We start from the raw sequence: 20747 nt of genomic DNA, 5'->3' as shown, positions 1-20747 counted from the left end.
TAATTCGTTTGATGTGTTTTATTATTTGATTATGTCATTTGATTAGGGACTTTCCGTTATGAATTTTCCTCAGGGTACAGTTTTTTTTTGTGATTTAACTTTATAAATGGTGAGCATTTGAGTGTTGAAGATTTTGTATATGCTCAAATGCTCAGTATTTGAAACATTTAATCAAGACTTTCTGATGTAAGCGTCAGAACTACAAAATTTTAAATGGAACTGCATTCAGATAATATACTGAGCCAAAAAAGTTTAGCAACAAAAATGTGAAATTTTATTTTATTACAAAATCATAACAACATATAATTTTAATAATAAAAAAGTGGAATTATGATATGTCAGAAGCAACATGAATGTTAATCACTCACATTCATTAGGATTTTCTTTGTATGGAGCGCGGGAGGGTCAAAATGCGTAAATGAGTATTGTGTTTCTCAAAATCAATTTCTCAGCCATGCCCTAAGTGCCCCAATTAAGGATTGGCAGGCACATTAGCAGCTTCCCTTAGTCAATGCACTACTTTTTTAGCCGGAAAAAAACTTGTCACGTGTTGATTTAAAGCGAAGAAAGCGCTCCTCCCTTGACAATAGTTTTTTTTTGTCTACGAGATATCGACCTATCATGTGCAGTTGCAATTTGTCGATTTCTGTTTGTTAGTCTCTAAACTGTTGCCTTTTGCACATTAAATCGAGCCATGATGTCAGCAACCCTCATTCCGGCATCAACCATTTCAAGACCTTTCTGACTGTCATTTTCGGGGAGGACTGGTTGACGCCCCATGCAATTTTTTCAAAGGTGTTTATGTTTTTCTTACCAATGGTGTGTTTCTGAACGTTAGTGAAAAAGAAATTTTTAATATTGTTTTAAAAGTACAGGTACAGAAGGTAAAACATCATTTACACGTGCAAAGCTGAAATGGCGCGAAATCAATCAGCAGGAAAAAAGTACGACTGTTTTAAATTACAGGTAAAACTAAGGATAATATCAATGATGTTTAAATATTTTTTTCCAAAAACAACAAAAAAATATTTATAAAAAAAAAGTGTTGCTAAACTTTTTTGGCTCAGTATAGATGTGCTGCTTTTGTTTGAAAGGGAAATTTAAGCAAGAATTTCCATGAAAAAACAAAAACATGATAAAGCCTATAATCAATTTGAGGTTGGCCATGAATAAATATAAACAATTTAATACTTGTTCTGTTGTTAGCAATACATTTGGGAGGGCTATGGCACAACCTTCACTTGCAAGGAGATTTTGATTGGGTAAATCCATATGAAAGGGAACAAATTTGAAAGTTCTTTAAGATAATAATTGAATGCGATCTTAAATATAAAAAAAATCTTGAAGCACCAAATGATTATCTTCTTCTAACCAACATAAAAAAAAACGCAACAAGTATGTGCTCAATTATTGGAATCTTAAACAATATGTGTCATTATGAATGAATTGGACTTGTATTATGTTTTCTCATACCCTATGACTTGATAAATATATATATCAAAATACATTTTCCAGATCAAAAGCCATGTCAGGATATGTTCATGATGTTGAAAGATCTATGTTTGGAAAAACTATAAATAATATATGCATGAGATCCGATTCAGTAATAACAAAAATTTGTGGCTAAACCAACGTTTTACACCAGAGTTTAGCAGTTCATATAAAAAAAAAACAAAGCTGAAATTTATTTAGCCAATTTTACTTGGAGTATTGCATTTTTCATGTTTCAAAATAATGACTGTAACAATTTAATAATAAAATTATACGCAAATCATATGACAATTATGTTAAACATTTCTTTACCGACACAGATAGTGTAGTTCGTATTATTCAAACGGGTGGATATCTTCCCACATGTTGGAAAATTGAAACAGGTGATGACCAAACTGAAATTGGCATTATTTATGATAGTTTATATAGTGACGAGTTTGTTGGTTTAAATACCAAAATGTACACCCGCATAGTAGATGGTAAAATATAAGTAAGCAAAAGGGTGTTAAGAAAAATGTCATTTAAAAACTATAAATTTTGAAGAAAAGAAACAATGTTCAGTATCACAGCAAATCAATTAATATTATTTAGAGACATCATCCCAATATTTTAATAATATTGACAAGAAGTCTTTGTCAACTAAAGATGACAAGAGATACATCTTGACCATTAAAATTCGCACATAAGTATATGGACACTATTAAATGTATCCAAAATATTAAATACACACACGTAAGATTTCAAAATAATGATATTGAAAAATGGATAGGAAATAATTGGTTTACGAAATACGATTAGACGTCAAATATGTTGAACTTGGTTATTATAAGTTTGATCATCTTAATTCAGTATACATTAACTGTTTTGTATAGGAAGTATCATCAATATCCCGAATATCGCGAAAAGATGATAAATTAATTTGTAATTTGGCTGCAGTAAATTTACGCCCTCACAAGTACATACAGCTAGAAGATACGTTAAGTCTTTCAAAAATAGAACATAGAGGGTGTGCAACATTATATACTTCATTTCATGACCCCTGAACAAGCCGATGAATTGATTCGTATTTCGGTTACTTCGTAAATAAACTCATCATAGATACCGAAGGCAGTAGATTATCGCTTCACTGCTACATAGTGATTGTAGATATATGACGTCTACGGAGTATTAGTTTACTAACGTGTTTATTTGATTATAATTACTATGATTTGCTGATGTATTTATACCGTCCATAGTTTCCAATGAATTTTTATTTTGTATCTCGACTGCTATGACCTTTTTATTCTTGGTTGATTCGTCCATCGCTATATGAGAAAGACCCCTCAGGAATAGATGACCTTAGCTGTATTTTTACCGTCTAAAAGAAATAATCCACAATGCTTTTCATCATAAAAATGGTAGCATACGCTATAAATTTATAACTTTGGGATACCATAAGGCATATTTTGTTAATAAGGAACAAAAGGGTAAAACATACTACACAGAGGAACAAGTGATCAGTATGCTGGAGTTTCTTATTGACAACATATTTGTTGAATTTGGAGGTAGACTTTTTCAACAAATTGTCGGCATTCCTATGGGAACGAACTGTGCGCCTCTCCTTGCCGACCTCTTCTTATTTTCATATGAATCGGAGTTCCTTCAGACACTTGTCAAAAACAAGAAGATCAAAGAAGCCAGGTTATTTAATTTCACTTTCAGATATTTTGATGATGTTATTTCCATTAACAATCCGAACTTTTCTGATTGGATTCCATTAATATACCCACCAGAACTAGAAATTAAAGAGACCACAGACACGGCTTCCTCCGCCTCATTTTTAGACTTATACCTCGAATTTGACATACACAGTCATCTCAGTACCAGAATCTATGACAAACGAGACGATTTTAATTTTGAAATTATCAATTTCCCCCACCTTAGTAGTAATATACCAACTTCACCTGCATATGGAATATATATTTCCCAACTTATTAGGTATTCAAGAGCCTGCAGCTCCTATTCAGACTTTGTAAAACGTCACCAGTGTCTGAGCAGAAAGTTGATGAACCAGGGGTATGTCAAAGAACGTCTCGTCCTTTTTCTAAAAAAAGTTCATCGGAAGATACCCAGAACTTGTTGATAAATATTCCGTATCAACTTCACAAATAATACAAGATGGTCTTGAAGTATAGATTTTGCGTACTGACGTTTGTTATCATCTTAATTAAGTATTATAGTATTCTTTTATATGTCTATTTTAGATATTCATTTGAAGTGATTCTGTGGTTATGTAAAACCACATACTTTGAACGGCAAAATTATTTCATTTATTGATATTACTTTTACTTAAGGATCTTGACATACTAAGAATGACAGAACTATTTTATTCAATAATACTACTTTTACTGTTTAGTCTGGTTTTTTTTATATACATTTGACGTGAAACTGTACTTATGTATCCCGTCATACTTTGAACCATACCATTTTTTTATTTATTATTATAACTTTTACTGTGAAGTCTGGTTTTTGTTATATCTACTTTAAGTACATACTATACGTCGGCAAAAAGGATTTCCTACATGTACATCTCTTTATTTAAATTCCTTTAACTATTACTATCATGCCATTGTAAAATTCACTCATTGTCTGTGCTTAATCAACCTTCAATTTATTGATGATTCACTGTAAATCATTTCACTAAAGGCATACTATCAATTGTTTTTCGATCTATGTGATGAGAGGCATCAACCTTTTATTTACTTTCATTTAAATGGTGTTATAAGACACAGCCCTTACAGAAAGTGCACCGGAAGCTGACAACAACATACTCAATTTTTCATTTCGGTCCATTACGGGTGGTGGCAGCAGTCGCTTTATTCCCATCCTCCTACGGCAAAGTTCTTGACCGCAGGTGGTTAGATTGAAAGCTATTATTCATATCTTCAACTCGTATCAATCCCTGGGTGGGAAAGTGCACCTGAAGACTTCACTGGCCATCCAAAGTCTGAGGTACCTATACAGTTATGGGTATGGGCTCATTTTCCAGTCTTTCTGTACAGCTCCCTACGGCAAAATTCGCCACCGGACATGGCTCAAATGAAAGTTAATAAATCAAAGCAGGGCCCACTGAAATGATTTTTTGAGGGTTAAAACCTTCTGGGAATTGAATCCCACCTAAATTTTCTCAATAATATCCAAATATTAAGGCAAATTCGAAATATGGTTAATTGTATGTTAAGGGGGGTCCTGAAATCTTTAGAAAGCTTCCGATGTGCTATTTTTTAACCTTTTCTTATTAACCGGACCAAATCACTACTTTGTTTTAAAATTCACAACCCAATTTTTTTACACTGTGCTTTAATCCCCCTACTTGCTATTTGAGGCATAAAACATGAAGAAATAAATTTGGAAGGGGTCCGTATAAAAAAAATGGCAAGTAACTCACTGTCCACACTAAGGACTATATTCGTGGACAACGAAAAATCAAAGGACGATAACTGTGTACTCGGACCATTTGAAGATGCCGAATGTATAGAAAGCCAGTATATAGTAATTCTTTCGAACATAATATATTTCTTATTTCCTTTTTTTTGAAAGCTTATACACTGTATACAGGAACGAGTTTAAGTCAACTTACATTAAATAGTTATTCTATGCAATAGTAAAGACCATATTGTTATCTGACCTGTAGGTTTGTTCGTTAGTTCGTTTGTCTGTGTATCCATCCATTTATACTCTATTATATTGAATCTAACACGACGTTTTAGTCAGATCAAGTTGAAACAAGGTACACATGTTTATTAAAATATGTTCTTTTAAAAATTATTTACTGTTCTCTGAATATGGAAAATCATTGTGCGAGCAAATCATTATACATGTTATAGACAAACACTGTTGTTTTTTTTTTCATATTCAATTTGTTTACTTTTTATTCTCATTTCGTATCCGTAAATAACTTGTATATAACTATAATGTGATTGGGGAATGAATATACTCTCCGTTTTTTGTATTTTATTTGCAATCCTTGATTTTTGTTTACGATCTCGGTTAAGAGTTTGGAAAACCGAGAAAACGTAAAGAAGACCTCAAAATATAGTTTACATTTTTTCTCAACTAGTTCCCTTCTCGAAAGAGTTGATTACGTAGAGGAGCGCACTTTCCATTCTATAAATACATATATAATAACATAAAGTATGTGTTTATGTAGGGGAAGAAAAATCGTTCGCTAAAAAAGATTGTTCCTTTGCTTTTTGTGTATTTTGCGCTGTGCATTTGCTGATTAAAAATACCCTATCTCCTTTGTTTTTCTATTGTATTACGATATAAACCGTATTGGTAGCCAGATTTTATTTTTAACAGAACGTTGTTTCATTATTTTGTTTTGTGGTTTTCTCATGTACCACATTATGATTCTTTGACAAGTTGATACTCATTGTGTTCTTTAGTGGTCGCTAGAATTGGTCGCTAGCTTGATTGGTCGCTAGGATTGGTCGCTAGCTTGAGTCTGGTTATAAAAATTACTGGATCCGCCACTGGATGTCGCCATCAAAACTGTGTCACTTAATAATTTGTCTCCGGGTATATTGTTATGCAATCTGTAACTTTACTTCAATGGTTCTTTTATAGTTGCCATGGTTAGGGTTTAAGGGTTGTTTTGTTTTAAGGGGACAATAATTTGATGGTTTTTTTTTTTTGGGGGGGGGGGGAGTTGACGAATAGATCTAATCATTTTGATCTGTTGCTACGCAAGTTTATATTTTACTACAGCAAAGCTTCATTTTTAGGCAGTTAAGCTGCCTTATGCGAGCACCCTAGATTTGTGTTCTACCCAATAAATGCTGAATTATGTGCCATTGTTATTATCTAGCTGGATGTTATGTTATTTATAACTAATTGGACAGTTTTTTTTATACTTTTAATTCTTGATTACAAAAAATATGATCAGAAAAAACTGAAATGATCGTAGATTTATCAAAAAGTTTTGAAGTTGCACATAGGAAGTAGGGCACATTAGGAATCTTTATGTAGTTTATTATCCCCTGAGATTTTGACTAGTAAGCTGTCAAAGAACAAATGTATGAAATGTTTAATCGCCGAAATCTCTAAAGACAAGTAGTTTAGATTTCAATGGCAAAAGTCGTAGGAATATTGTTTGTCATCAATACGTAGTCAATTACGTCAGTAATCTTAAAATAAGTTCGACTGATCATGCTGTTGGCGGCAATTTTAAATTATAAGACGAAATTTTTGTATCTTTTCAATTTGGAGGCAGGGGTTCAAATTAGCGGCCTTCCACTTTTGCAGTCGGACATTCGACTTGGTTAAGCTATGCTCGACATTCCCGACTTGAGAGGAAATAAAAAAATAACTTTGCAAACCTTTTTAAAAACTTGTTTTAGCATTACTATGCATGACAGCGATGTTCATTTTGTTCAACCGCTAGCTTTATACAGAAAATCGCCGACAAATAATATGTAAATTCGAGTAAAATCGTATCTGACAAAAACAACATTGAAAACAAAATGAGGTACAAATGTAGCACTCCACAGTTAGGTGTGTAGTTTCGCATTTTGGCCCGTGAATTTTTCAAATATGAGAGCAAGTGTGCAATAAAATTCATTTTTGGATAGCTGAGTATTAAAATAGCCTTTTTATTTACATTGTCTTATCGGGGCCTTTTATAGCTGACAATATGCGGTATGGGCTTTGCTCATTGTTGAAGGCCGTATTGTGACCTATAATTATTAATGTTTGTGTCATTTTGGTCTTTTGTGGATAGTTGTCTTATTGGCAATCATACCACATCTTCTTTTTTATTTTTGTATTGGGTTTATATGAACATCGATATTATGTAATAATAGGCTGTTTTCTGTATGACAGTCCGTATTTGCAGGGCCCTACCATACATTGGTCCGGCAATTATTGCACGAACTTTTTGTGATTGGATTTTACGAAAAAATGAGGCGAAAGTCACCCATTTTTTATTTGATCATTAGGAAGATTTATGAAAACAGTTCCTAAAAAGGTATCACGCAACGGCATTGAAATTCTAGTTTGATCCAAATTTAACATGTTAACCCCCCTTTTTGCAATATTTTATGGTTAATAAATGCAGAATGTTGCCATTGATAAACATAAAAGGAATTAATTTTCACTCTTTTAACTTTTGAACATCAAATCTATAAAATATACTGATAACATACGTCTGTACATGTACAACACAAACAGTTAGGTTAATGTATTAGAAATCCAGGAATAGGAGATGATTTATAAACATTTTGTGGCTAATTTTTTACTGTGGAGTGCTACCTGAGACGAAAATTACAATACCGGATTCGATTTTTTACCTTTTATCCTTATTATTTTGTTTTACTAAAACTAAGTACATATTAAAGCCTAACAATTTTATTTATTATTTATTTTATAAATAACTACGCATTTTAAATAATTAACCTAAAACTAGGATATTTTTAATGCGGTGACCCTGCAAATAAGGTGGACTTCCGAAGAAGAAGAAGAAGAAGAAGAAGATTCCGGAAGCGGATATCGGTAATTCCGAGTTTTGGCGATCTTTGAAATTTTAAAAAAATCAAACAGATGGCAAAATACATCTTTGCATGGTGAATAAATAAAAACACTAGAATTGAAAACCAAAATATATATGTAAAAGAACGAAAGAAACAGAAAATATTTTGTACTGAAACTCAAAATTACTTTTTGACAAATATTAATGTCAAAATCCAATACAATGTGAGTCTTTGTGACAGCTGGGAACAGTATATATAACAATGTATATGGTCCTGGTGACAGTATACATTTTCTTTAACAGTAATGAATGTTGGTAAAGCAAGTTAGATGCTTTTAAAGTGTAAAAATATTACTGCAATTTCAATGGGTATTTTTTTCTCAATTTTGGGTCAGTTATAATTAAAATAGCAGTAAGTTTCTTATTGTACACATAGAGTGCAACTAGATTATATGATATCTGAATGTAAGCAAATCATATGATATGTATGTGGAGTCCTTTAGGGCACTCTACCCCTCCTGTTTGATAACTTTGAAACTGATGAGATCCCCACCTCTCAACCATATATATATTCATATATGGGACTATATAACTGATCAAATGAAAAATAGGGGGAGTCCCTGCAGTCACCCAATCCCTCCTGTTGTTTGAGAACTTGGAAACAGTCGAGATCCCCACCTTTAAATTAAACCATATATTTTCATGTACTTGTATGGGACAATAGAACTAATCAAATGAAATATAGGGAGAGTCCTACCAATCCTGTTTGATAACTTAGAAACAGATGAGATCTCCACCCCTCAACCATATATATTCAAGTATTGGTCTATATAACAAATCATATGAAATATAGGGGAAGTCACTTGGGTCCCCTACCCCTCCTGTTTGAAAACTTGATAACGGTCGAGATCCAGACCCCTAAACCATATATATTCATGTATGGGACAATATAAAAAATCAAATGAAAAATAGGGGTAGTCCATAGGGTCACCCCACACCCTCTTGTGTGTGTTTTGAGAAACTGTAAAAGATTCAGATATCAACTCCTAAACCATATTATTCATTCCTGTTTGTCATTTTAAAAAGATTGAATGACATACTAGGTCAATATCATAGGCGTCACATATGCATAACACTTTGTTAGAACTAACACCTATAATTTTATTCCAAACTTCGACATAATGGACTTGGGGTGAAGGTGGGAGTCATTTACATTTACTATGGACAGGTCAGTCAGACCTCACCATTGACCCCTGTAGTAGTAAACATTTGTCTGATTTGTGTCTCATAACTTTTGGAATGTAGAACACAAACTCAGTTTACTTTCCAGGGAAGCAAGTCCATTCATACTTCTACAAGCTCGTACTAAAGAACTAAAATCAACTTGAACTACTAACAGTCAACTAATACCAACAATTACGATCAACTAGAAGAACTGCAATCATTGCGAATTTGTACCACTGCTGACTCAAGACTCATGACCATGAAAAAAGTATACTTGATATATATGTTGCTATTGAAAACCTTGATAAAATATGAATTTAATTTAATTTAATTCATTAAATGAACATACATGTACAATTATATATGAATGTTTAATGTTTGTTCTTTTAAATCTTTAAAAAAAAAATTGAAGCAATATTAATATTGCCACAGTTTTCATAATTATGTTTGCCTTGGTTTTTGGTTACCTGCCTACATTGCTTTAATACAGCGCTTTGATTACTTTTTTATACGACCGTCAAAATTTTGACGGGACGTATTATGTTATACAAAATGAAATGTCCGGTGTCCGTCCGTCTGTCCGTTTGTCCGGCGTAAACATGTCGGGCCGTACCTTGAGAACGACTTATCCAAATTTCACGAAACTTATTGTAGTTGTTTCTTGTGATAGTCAAATGATCTGTATACTTTTCGGTCAAAATAAGATTAAAACGTTTTGAGTTACGGCACTTTGTAACTAAAATAGGGGTGTGTTTTTTCACATGTCGCACTGTATATCAAAAACATTTTTTGATTATTGCTTTAAACTTTACACACTTCTTAGTTATATTAATTTTAAGATCTGTATACTTTTTTGTGATGATTCAAAATTTCTTTTTTGAGTTATTGAGTATTTTGTAAAAAAGGGGGAGGGGATTTTTACATGTCGCGCCGTATCTCAAAAACGATTTATGATTATTGCTTAAAACTTTACACACTTTTTTGTTATATTAATCTTAAGATCTGTATACTTTTTGGTGATGATTTAAAATTTTGTTTTTCAGTAATTTAGTATTTCGTAAAAAAAAGTGGGGAGGGTATTTTCACATGTCACGCCGTATCTCAAAATCAATTTATGATTATTGCTTTAAACTTTACACACTTCTCTGTTGTATTGATCTGAAGATCTGTATACTTTTTGGTGATGATTTAAAATTTCATTTTTCAGTTATTTAGTATTTTGTAATAAAGGGGGAGGGTATTTTTACATGCATGTCACGCCGTATCTCAAAATCAATTTATGATAATTGCTTAAAACTTTACATACTTCTTTGTAACATTAATCTTAAGATCTGTATACTTTTTGGTTTTGATTCAAAATTTTATTTTAGTGATATTTAGTTTTTTTGGGTTCATATGTCCCTCTGTATCTCAAAAACAATATATGGTTATTGTTTAAAACTTTCTCAAAAAATATTTATGATTATTGCATTAAACTATTTATGATTATTGCATTAAACTATCACACAAGACGACAGGCGTATCATGCGCTCATGGCGCAGCTGTTTATTTTAATTTGTACACAATTTACTTCCTGCATTTTAAGTTGCAGAGAGTTAAGTTTCCTCATGCTCTGGGCATGTTGTGCAAAATAATTTCTTTCAAGTCTTATCAGCCTATAGTAAAGTTTTAAAAAAAATCAATTTAAAAGAATTGGTTGTCATATTTGTTTTAGCCCACTTTGCTATATTCATAAATTTTTATCCGTTATCATTGTCCGTTAACTTATCTAAAATTGTAAAAACTGTTTTCCTCTGCATACTAATGAGCTTAATTATTTTACCAAACTTGGGAACAAGAAATCTTCATAGGGATACATAGATTGAACATTTTCTAAATGGATCCACAGAACTCTGTGTCTCACCTGCAGTTGCTGCTGTTAGTGTAAAAGTGTGATGTTGACTATAAAAGTGAGTATATTTATCAGTAAAGTACAGAATTTAAAAAATAATATATGTGCATGTATCATACTCCATCCATGAACTATGGATAATTAAAACAATGTTATAGCAATAATTAAAAAATATTCATAGATCTAATTTTAAGGGTTAACTTATTATAGCTCTCCATCTTTTATATACGATTTGGATTTTAAATATTTTGACCACGAGCATCACTGAAGAGACAAGTTTTGTCGAAATGCGCATCTGGTGCAGAACAAATTCCGTAATAATAACCCTGATTGGTAAGGTTACCGTAGTATTTGATGATTATTTAAGAAAATTGTACCCTGAATTTTATATTTAGATTTCAGCAACAGAATGAAGAATTCCAAGAGTCTAATACGGTTTATTTAACAGGATTTTATCATTGAATCAACATCCTACAAGAATATAACATACAAATAAGTAATTATGTGCAGGGAAGAACATTTAAACAAAACTGTAAGAGACATACAGTGGTGTATTTTTAAAGAGATCGAAAGAACCTGTAATAACTTGCCATGAGTGTATATTTTCCAAACCAGAAGCTCGTTCATAATAATATACAATTTAAATTAAAATTATTGTATGAACATTACAGATAAAGTCTCAAAATAACAAATTTAGTTTCAAATGAAACATTTAAGTACAAAACATTGAAATAGTCCTTTCCATGTTGTGGGACATGTAGAAAGTTTATGCTTTCACCATTCATGTAGCTCCATATAGAGGAATACCATACAAAAAAAAAACGCATTCGTATCCGACAGCAATCAATCGATAAAAAAACACCAATTAACATGACATGAGACAAGCAATGAGAAGGTTCCTACCTTGGTACAGTCGTTTGAAAACTACTGAAGAGCTGTCTAAAAAAGGCATTAAAGTTTTATTTTTATTGAGAAAATATGTCAAATTTTAATTTTGTTCCCACTAATTTGTCATGTAAATTATTTGATACTCTTATAAGACCTATTTTGACATACAACTCTGAGATTTGATTTATGGATAATTTTCAGTCAGCTTATAGAGCATCTAATAGAGCTGCAGTAAATAATACATTTTGTGATACTCTTGCATTAACAGAAAAACATCCCTTTGAGAAGGTTCATTCTAAATTTTGTAAAGCAGTATTAGGACTGAAAAAGACAGCCACTAACATAGGTGCTAGATCAGAATTAGGTAGATTTACTTTGGACTCCTATATAAAAACTCAAACACTCATGTTTTTTTTATAGAATAAATTGTAATGATATTAATCCCCTGGTTAAAGAATCTCTACAAACAAACATAAATTTACATTCAGAAGGAATTTATTCTTGGTACTCATTTGCAGATAAAATTTTTAAAGAAATGAAAATAAATCCAGAAAATTACTCTAATAATAATGTACCTTTTAAACAATCAAAAAACATGTTAAAATGTAATATAAAAAAGTGTGTTTCAGAGGAATATGAAAAAAATACTTTAATTAAACTTTCAAAAATGGATTCCTCATCCAAACTTTGTCTTTATGGGAAATTAAAAAAATAATTGTCAGTCTGAGGAATATTTAAATTGCAACAATTTTATACATAGGCAGTTACCCTCAAAATTTAGACTAAGTGATCATTCCCTAGGCATTGAATTAGGAAGGTACAGAAACATTCCAAGAGCACAAAGATTATGTAAAAAATGTGAAGTCTTAGATGACGAATATCATTTCTTTTTGTATTGTGACATTAACATATCTTTGCGTTTTAATCTTTTTGTTTATCTAAAAGACTATGTACCATTATTTCAGCATCTTGATGCATTCAATAAACTTAAAACACATTCTAAACCCCATCCCTGAACTTGTTTGTCATATTGGAGTCTTCATTAAACAGTCTTTAGAACTGAGGGAGTCAGACCCGTGTTAGGCAAGGTTATGATGGTGTTTTTTACATACATTTATAATTGAACTCTAATGTTCTATTTTTCCATATATTGTATTGTATTATTTTGTATTTCATTGTATTACATTGTATTTCATTTTATTGCATTGTATAGTATAAAATTATTGTTTCATTGTATTGCTTGACCCTCATGGGTGTAATTTTGCAATAAAGATATTATGATAAATAAATTATTTTTAGAATATTAAGTTGATAAATGGATTAGAAAAAAATCTTCCGTTCTGTCTTTTGCAAGTAAGACCCTTTTCCCTGAGTAATTTGTGTCAAAGTTGATCAACAAATACAACTAAAATCCAGGATGCGAGACATTGATGTACATGACTTTGCTTGTCTTCTTTCTTTATTGTCGTGCCTGTGACATGCGAAAGATACATATAACAATCATACGGCGTTAGCTATTTGTATTGAGCTTGATATTTTATATGGTAATTGACTTTAACTGGAGGCTTCATACCTTGTGGCTTATACATGTATAACGAGTCTGTATTATGTCTGTTGGCCTTGACCTCATTTTCATTGTCAAGCAACTGCTTGAAAACAAATTTCTATTTTTATTATGTTAATTTCTCACTTACCTATTTGTGAACTACCGAATTGGACTATTTACCGGGTTTGTAATAACATGAGCAACAGGATGGGTGCTACATTTATATGTGGAACAGGATCAGCATACCCTTCAGGAGCACCCGAGATCAAACCCATGGTGGGATTCGTGTTGCTTAGTCATTAGTTTTCTATGTGTCTTGTGAACTATTATTTGTCTAATTTGCACAGGTCATTAGTCAATGTTAAATTTAGTTTTTTTGTCTATTTCTTTTAGCAATACTAGTAGATAAAACTAGATATAGTGTATGAAATGATTTTATGATTTAAATAACTTGTCTAGCAGAGGTCATCTGACGAGTCACCTTGACTTTATTTTTTCATGGTTCATTGGTCAATATGTAATTTTCATTGTTTTTGCTGTTTCTTGTATGAGATAAGCAATATAAAAACTATATTACGTGTGTATAATGATTGTCAGCTTAACATGTATTTCTGACTTAAATTGGTTTATCTCTAATTGACTTCATTTTCATGGATCTTTGACAATGTGTGATGTATGTGACACCTGTACTTAAACTCTTTCCTTGGTCTATCAGCATAAAATAATTCGTGGATATAAAAGCAGGCGAAACGTTTCAGCTTGAGCATTCTCGTTGCATCTTATAAGTTGTATTTGTCTGAGACATTATTGGTTAGAGCTTACAGGACTGACTTTAATTGTTGAGGACCAAGAAATTTGAACAACAAGAAAGAAATAAAGAAAGGTTGTATAAAACATGCTCACGACCAAAAAAAAGTCATATTTACTTTCTATAATATTATCTACAATATGTTCAGTTACTGTTAAATTCTTGTGAAGACTCGATTCGTGTCCATTTCCAATTGAAAAAAATTATGTGTTAGATCGATTCATAAGTAGAAAATTTGTCTGTAGTTTAGATCTTTTACACTAACCGTGATTTTGAAAGTGCTTTAGGTCAAGGACAAAAAATCATTTTTTTGCAATTGAACACTCTTTTACTTGTAACGTAAAAGATGAAGAAAACCGAATAAGACTCCAATTAGTAATAGACTGAACTATCTTTTGTAGAAGTGTTACTGTTTTGTGGAGATTTAACTAACATTTCTTTTCATATTTAGAATTATGTATTTTAATTGGATTCTGCCTTACTGCCCTAAAATTTAGTCCAGCTTTTCATTCAAAATCTACTGCTGTCAAAATTCTTATGCTATATAAAAAACCACACAAATAACAATACGAAGCAAAAGTTCTATTTTCTTCCCGTTGAATAGAAAATATTAGTGTTGGCAAAAATAAGGAATGTTGTTATAATTTGCAATGATACAACTATAATAGTTCACCAAAGTTTTAGGTAGATATACGCAATTGTAGTCGACTGTACGACCTTCATAGAGTGAGTAAAAGTCGATATAAAAGGTTAAAACATGTGAAATATGAATATGAAACAATTCGTATCAGAATATTAACTGCCTAATGTACATGTATATAACAAAACAATTTACAAACAATAAATATGACCGAAATGAACCAACCACAACCACTTGACTACAGGTTCCTGACTTGATCCAAGGTTAATGTTATAAAAATATCTTGAAACGTGTGCTTATTCTTTTAAATTACTTTGAAATTATTACTGATAACAAACTGTCATGGTATCAAAAGAATCTTTTCTATCTATAGGAGAAACGTGAACTATATTAAAGACGTCATTGCATTTCAAGTGCTACAAGAAAGTATGAAAGAGCAACAGTTTTAATATAGACGACTGCATATATATAATCTACATATTTAGTTCTATTAATAAAACAAGGAGATGTGGTATGCCTCCCAAGTTCTCAACTATCAACAACAGAACAAGGATACTATATAAATAATCATAATGTTCAACGTCAGACGTCGACAAAATCGGTTTAACCCGCCATATTTATATGCACCTCTGTCCCAAGTCGGACAAAGTCATGTTATAGATATGTCTTTGTGTAGTTCTAATAATAAAACAAGGAGATGTGGTATGCCTCCCAAGTCCCAACTAACAACAACAGAACAAGGATACTATATAAATAACCATAATGTTCAACGTCAGACGTCGACAAAATCGGTTTAACCCGCCATATTTATATGCACCTCTGTCCCAAGTCGGACAAAGTCATGTTATAGATATGTCTTTGTGTAGTTATACATTTAGTTTGATGAACGATATTCTGACATTGTGCTTTACATCTAGATGACATCTATTTTTTTTCTCGGAGCTATTCAGAACTTCTTGTATGGTGCTGACTGCTTAATATTGAAAAACTGTATTGGTGACCCCTGTCTGATAGTTTTGTATTTGTTGCTAATGTGATTGAATTTGACTGTTCTTATGACAGCTCCTTTTCCGCCTTTCACATAAATCAACAATGAAAACATCATTGCGCATGGAAAGCTGTAAAAGTCATCTTGATAAGTAGCGAAACTAATCGTCAGGAAAAAAAACCGCACTGGTTTACGCCAAAAACATTGAATAACACCAATTATGACATACAACAAATAACGACAATCAAAAATGAAAAGTCGTGGCTTGAAACAGGTACATAAAGAATGTGGTCATACAGTTCATCAAAAGAATCCTCTTTAATGTATTAATGTGTTGAAATGAAAGAATACATATAGCCATGGAGTTTTAAAATAAAATTCTTGTTTTTATCCCAAACCAACTTATGATATTTGTTGATGATTATTTTTTATTGATTGTTGATTGCTTTATGTCCAGTGGCAAATATTTCACGATGGTTCTGGACGAGAACAAGTTAACAATAAATACAACAGGTACTAGTAGGTCTTGTAATAATAGAGGCCTATCCCGATGATGATCAAGGGGAATTTCGACTTCCACTGGAAAATAAAGGTATATAAGTAAGGGACAGAAATTTTGCCATGCAACAGGAAGAGTTGTTGCAAGGGTTCTTAACATGCAGAGATCCTGTCACTCTCTTTACTCGAGGCGTTGGATTAAACCTCGATATATGCATTTTGACAGGACGAAGCTGCAAACTTGATACATCTTTCACAGCCAGACGGACGCCCCACTTTAACAAGCTTTTTACTGCCGGTCGGAACAGGACCAAGTGAGCATATTTCTATTCCCAACTCACCCTTGGGGCTTATGATGTTTGTGATAGCATAACCGAGTTTTTTTTTATTAGGTCTTGAATTTGACTACAACTTTCTGTACTTAAAAATGATTGAATTTTCAGTACTGTAAAATTACTTAAATTTTCAGTACTGAAAAATGACTGAAATTTTCAGTACTGAAAAATGACTGAAATTTTCAGTACTGAAAAATGAATGAAATTTTCAGTACTGAAAAATGACTGAAATTTTCAGTACTGAAAAATGGCTGAAATTTTCAGTACTGAAAATGACTGAAATTTTCAGTACTGAAAAATGGCTGAAATTTTCAGTACTGAAAAATGGCTGAAATTTTTAGTACTGAAAAATGGCTGAAATTTTCAGTACTGAAAAATGACTGTAATTTTCAGCACTGTAATCAACTTTTTCCCAACATTACTGAAAATGATATAAAAATTAATGTACTGAATAGTGATGTTTCCTAAAAGTACTGTTTATATAGCGGCATTTAATGTACTGATTAGTAATGTTTCCTAAAAGTACTGTTTTTATAGCGGCATTTAATGTACATGTAAACGCTAGTCAAATTGTTGGTAGTGTATCTGTATTTCGCAGTTAAAGAATTTGTATAAATACAAAGCTAAATAAAAAATATTTTTCTTCTTTTCCTTTGGTTGTAAACTTGCTGTCAGACTTAAGGTGGTAGACCTAGGTTAAGGGAAATAACTCTTAAAATTATCTGTACATTTGTGTCATCCATTTTCATAAATATGTTCAAAGCTTCTAGGATACATAGATTATTTTCAATCTGTTTCAGGTAAATGCTTAAAACGCATTAATTAAACTTGACTATTGCAAACGCATCACTGAATTAAAGGGTTATCTCCCTTGACCAAGGTCTACCCCCTTAAAAAATTATGTTCAACAAGCCATCAAAATCCAATTTAAATTTTCAAATAATTGAGCTTCGAGCTTGTGGACTCAAAATTGAAAAGTGAATGCGGTTTGAAATTTTACTTATATCTAAATATTATTTTGTAGGTTAAGACACGTGGTGATATTTGGACTTATATCAACGAAAGTGTTATTCCTCCATTGAGTAGAACAATACCTTATGACATGTCAAAAAAGATTCCAGAAAATGATTTTCTACTGATAGGAAAATTTCGTCTGCGACAGATAAGAGTTAAAAGAGGTACACACTATAAATTAACAATATTAGATCAATGTCTGGTAAATATCAACTGTTTGTATGAGGCTGAGAAACTGAGGGAGGAAGGGCTACCTCTAAAACTTTTTTTCATCCCTTAAGTGTTCTATAATGGAATTGACATTATACAAAATATAGCTATGTTACTATATAACTAGGAAATAAACAATAACAACAAAAAAAAAAACTATTTCTTGATAGTAAATATTTGATACACATTATAAATCATAGTTCATACACTTATATTACAGATCAGATTTAGAATTACTAGTATATATTTTCAGCCTAGTAAAATAATATCTGTCAATTCTTTTTCTAATTAAGATCTTTTTACAACCAAAAGGTTGCGCCATTATCAAACAACCTAAAGTTATTAATGTATTTTTGTCACTATTTTCAAAACTTTTAAATAGAAAAAAAACTAAGGCTTTTCTACCTCTGGAATAGACTGCTTCAGCTCCATTTGGCCAAACTTTTAGGAATTTTGTTCCTTAATTCTTTTCAAATTCGTACTTTATTTGGCCTTTTTAACTTTTTTGAGATTTGAGCTTCACTGATGAGTCTTCTGTAAACGAAACGCGATTCTGGCGTATATACAAAATTTAATCCTGGTATCTGTGATGAGTTTATTTGTTTCTACATAAAAATAGAAAAAAAGGCATGTTTTCATGAACAACTTTGTTTTTTAGACAGCTGTAAATTCCCAGATAAGTTGAGGAAACTGTTTGGCTTGGACCATCTTGACATGAAATGTACATCTACATTGAACACGGTAAATGATGACAATGACAATTACAACAAATCATGGCAGATTCAGTCACAACTAGTAACACCCACTGATGAATGGTCCTTCCAAAATGCTTGGGACTTAGAGTCTGTGCCATATCTAGGCGAGCGGGCAATATATGGTGGAGGTGGCTACTTGGTTGACATGAACACAAGTCCTTCATCTATTTTAAAGCTTTCAGAGTTAATGCTTAAGTCATGGATTGACACAAGAACAAGAGCTTTTTTCATAGAATTCGTCTTGTATAATCCCAATGTTAACATGTATAGTTCAGTTATGATCGTTTTTGAGTATAGCAGTCCTGGTACACTAACAACATCATTTCAAATATATACAACACCTTTATCCCACTACTCCACTAGTAAAGAAATTACCAGTTTGGTGTTGGAGATAGTATTTTTTCTTTTAACGATTGTCGTGTCTTATATTGAGATCAAAAAGATAAGACTGGTCGGTTTGAAAATTTACTTTAAAAGGTTTTGGAACAAACTGTCCTTGTTGATGTTAATATTGTGCTATACTTCAATGGCGATTTTTATAGAGAGATTTAGAATGATAACACACATAATCCGCCAGTATAGAAGTGATGGTAAAGACAGTTACATTAATTTTAGTCTTGCGATCCTTTGGGATTGCATATTATTTTACATTTTGGCTTTATTAACCGTTATCACAATGATAAAACTACTGAAACTTTTAATGCTGAATCAGAAATTGAAATACCTATTTTCATTGATGGAACATGTAAGAAAACCTTTGAAATATTTCTTTTTTATCTATGTTATTTCATTGTTAGCGTTTGCATGTTGTGGACATTTGTTGTTTGGGGCATCATTAGCTGGTTACAGATCATTCGCAGACAGTTTGATGGTCCTTATAGAATGTACTTTCAGGATTGTCAATTATAATCAATATCTTGAATTTCATCCCCAATTAGGTCCTCTTTTTATACTTTTGTTCATATTTATATTTGTGTTTGGTTTAATGAATATGTTTACTGTCATTGTAATGAATGCGCAGAAATCCTTAAGACAAAAAGGAGTAAAACATGATGACCAGCTTACATTACTGATTAAGTACGCTGTGCAGAGCATCAGAAGAATGTTCCGATAATATAATAAATCAGTACTCAGTGCAGCATTAGAAGAATGTTCCGATAATATAATAAATCAGTACTCAGTTCAGCATTAGAAGAATATTCCGATAATATAACAAATCAGTACTCAGTGCAGCATTAGAAGAATGTTCCGATAATATAATAAATCAGTACTCAGTTCAGCATTAGAAGAATATTCCGATAATATAACAAATCAGAACTCAGTGCAGCATTAGAAAAATGTTTCGATAATATAATAAATCAGTACTAAGTACAGCATCAGAAGAATGTTCCGATAATATAATAAATCAGTACTAAGTACAGCATCAGAAGAATGTTACGATAATATAATAAATCAGTACTCAGTGCAGCATTAGAAGAATGTTCCGATAATATAATAAATCAGTACTAAGTACAGCATCAGAAGAATGTTCCGATAATATAATAAATCAGTACTAAGTACAGCATCAGAAGAATGTTACGATAATATAATAAATCAGTACTCAGTGCAGCATCAGAAGAATGTTCCGATAATATAATAAACCAGTACTCAGTGCAGCATTAGAAGAATATTCCGATAATATAACAAATCAGTACTAAGTACAGCATCAGAAGAATGTTACGATAATATAATAAATCAGTACTCAGTGCAGCATTAGAAGAATTATCCGATAATATAATAGATCAGTACTCGGTGCAGCATCAGCAGAGTGTTCCGATAATACAATGCATCAGTACTCAGTGCAGCATTAGAAGAATTATCCGATAATATAATAGATCAGTACTCAGTGAACCATTAGAAGAATTTTCCGATAATATAATAAACCAGTACTCAGTACAGCATTAGAAGAATG

At 31.8% G+C, this 20747-nt stretch overlaps 1 protein-coding gene across 1 annotated transcript in view; it reads left to right on the top strand.

Annotated features, from left to right (window-relative positions):
- Window positions 1-20448, top strand: part of LOC134680983 (polycystin family receptor for egg jelly-like) — a 93190-nt gene extending 72742 nt beyond the window's left edge. Inside the window, exons 23-24 of the mRNA XM_063540309.1 lie at window positions 17842-17995; window positions 18700-20448. Coding sequence (XP_063396379.1) covers window positions 17842-17995; window positions 18700-19910 — 1365 coding nt within the window. The 3' untranslated portion in view covers window positions 19911-20448. The remainder of the gene's footprint in view (window positions 1-17841; window positions 17996-18699) is intronic.
- The last annotated feature ends 299 nt before the right edge of the window (window positions 20449-20747 follow it).

Source organism: Mytilus trossulus, chromosome 8 (genome assembly GCF_036588685.1).
Source record: "Mytilus trossulus isolate FHL-02 chromosome 8, PNRI_Mtr1.1.1.hap1, whole genome shotgun sequence".
NCBI lineage: Eukaryota > Metazoa > Mollusca > Bivalvia > Mytilida > Mytilidae > Mytilus > Mytilus trossulus.
The sequence above is the reverse complement of the archived record's forward strand: the minus strand, read 5'-3'. Positions and strand labels throughout refer to the sequence as shown.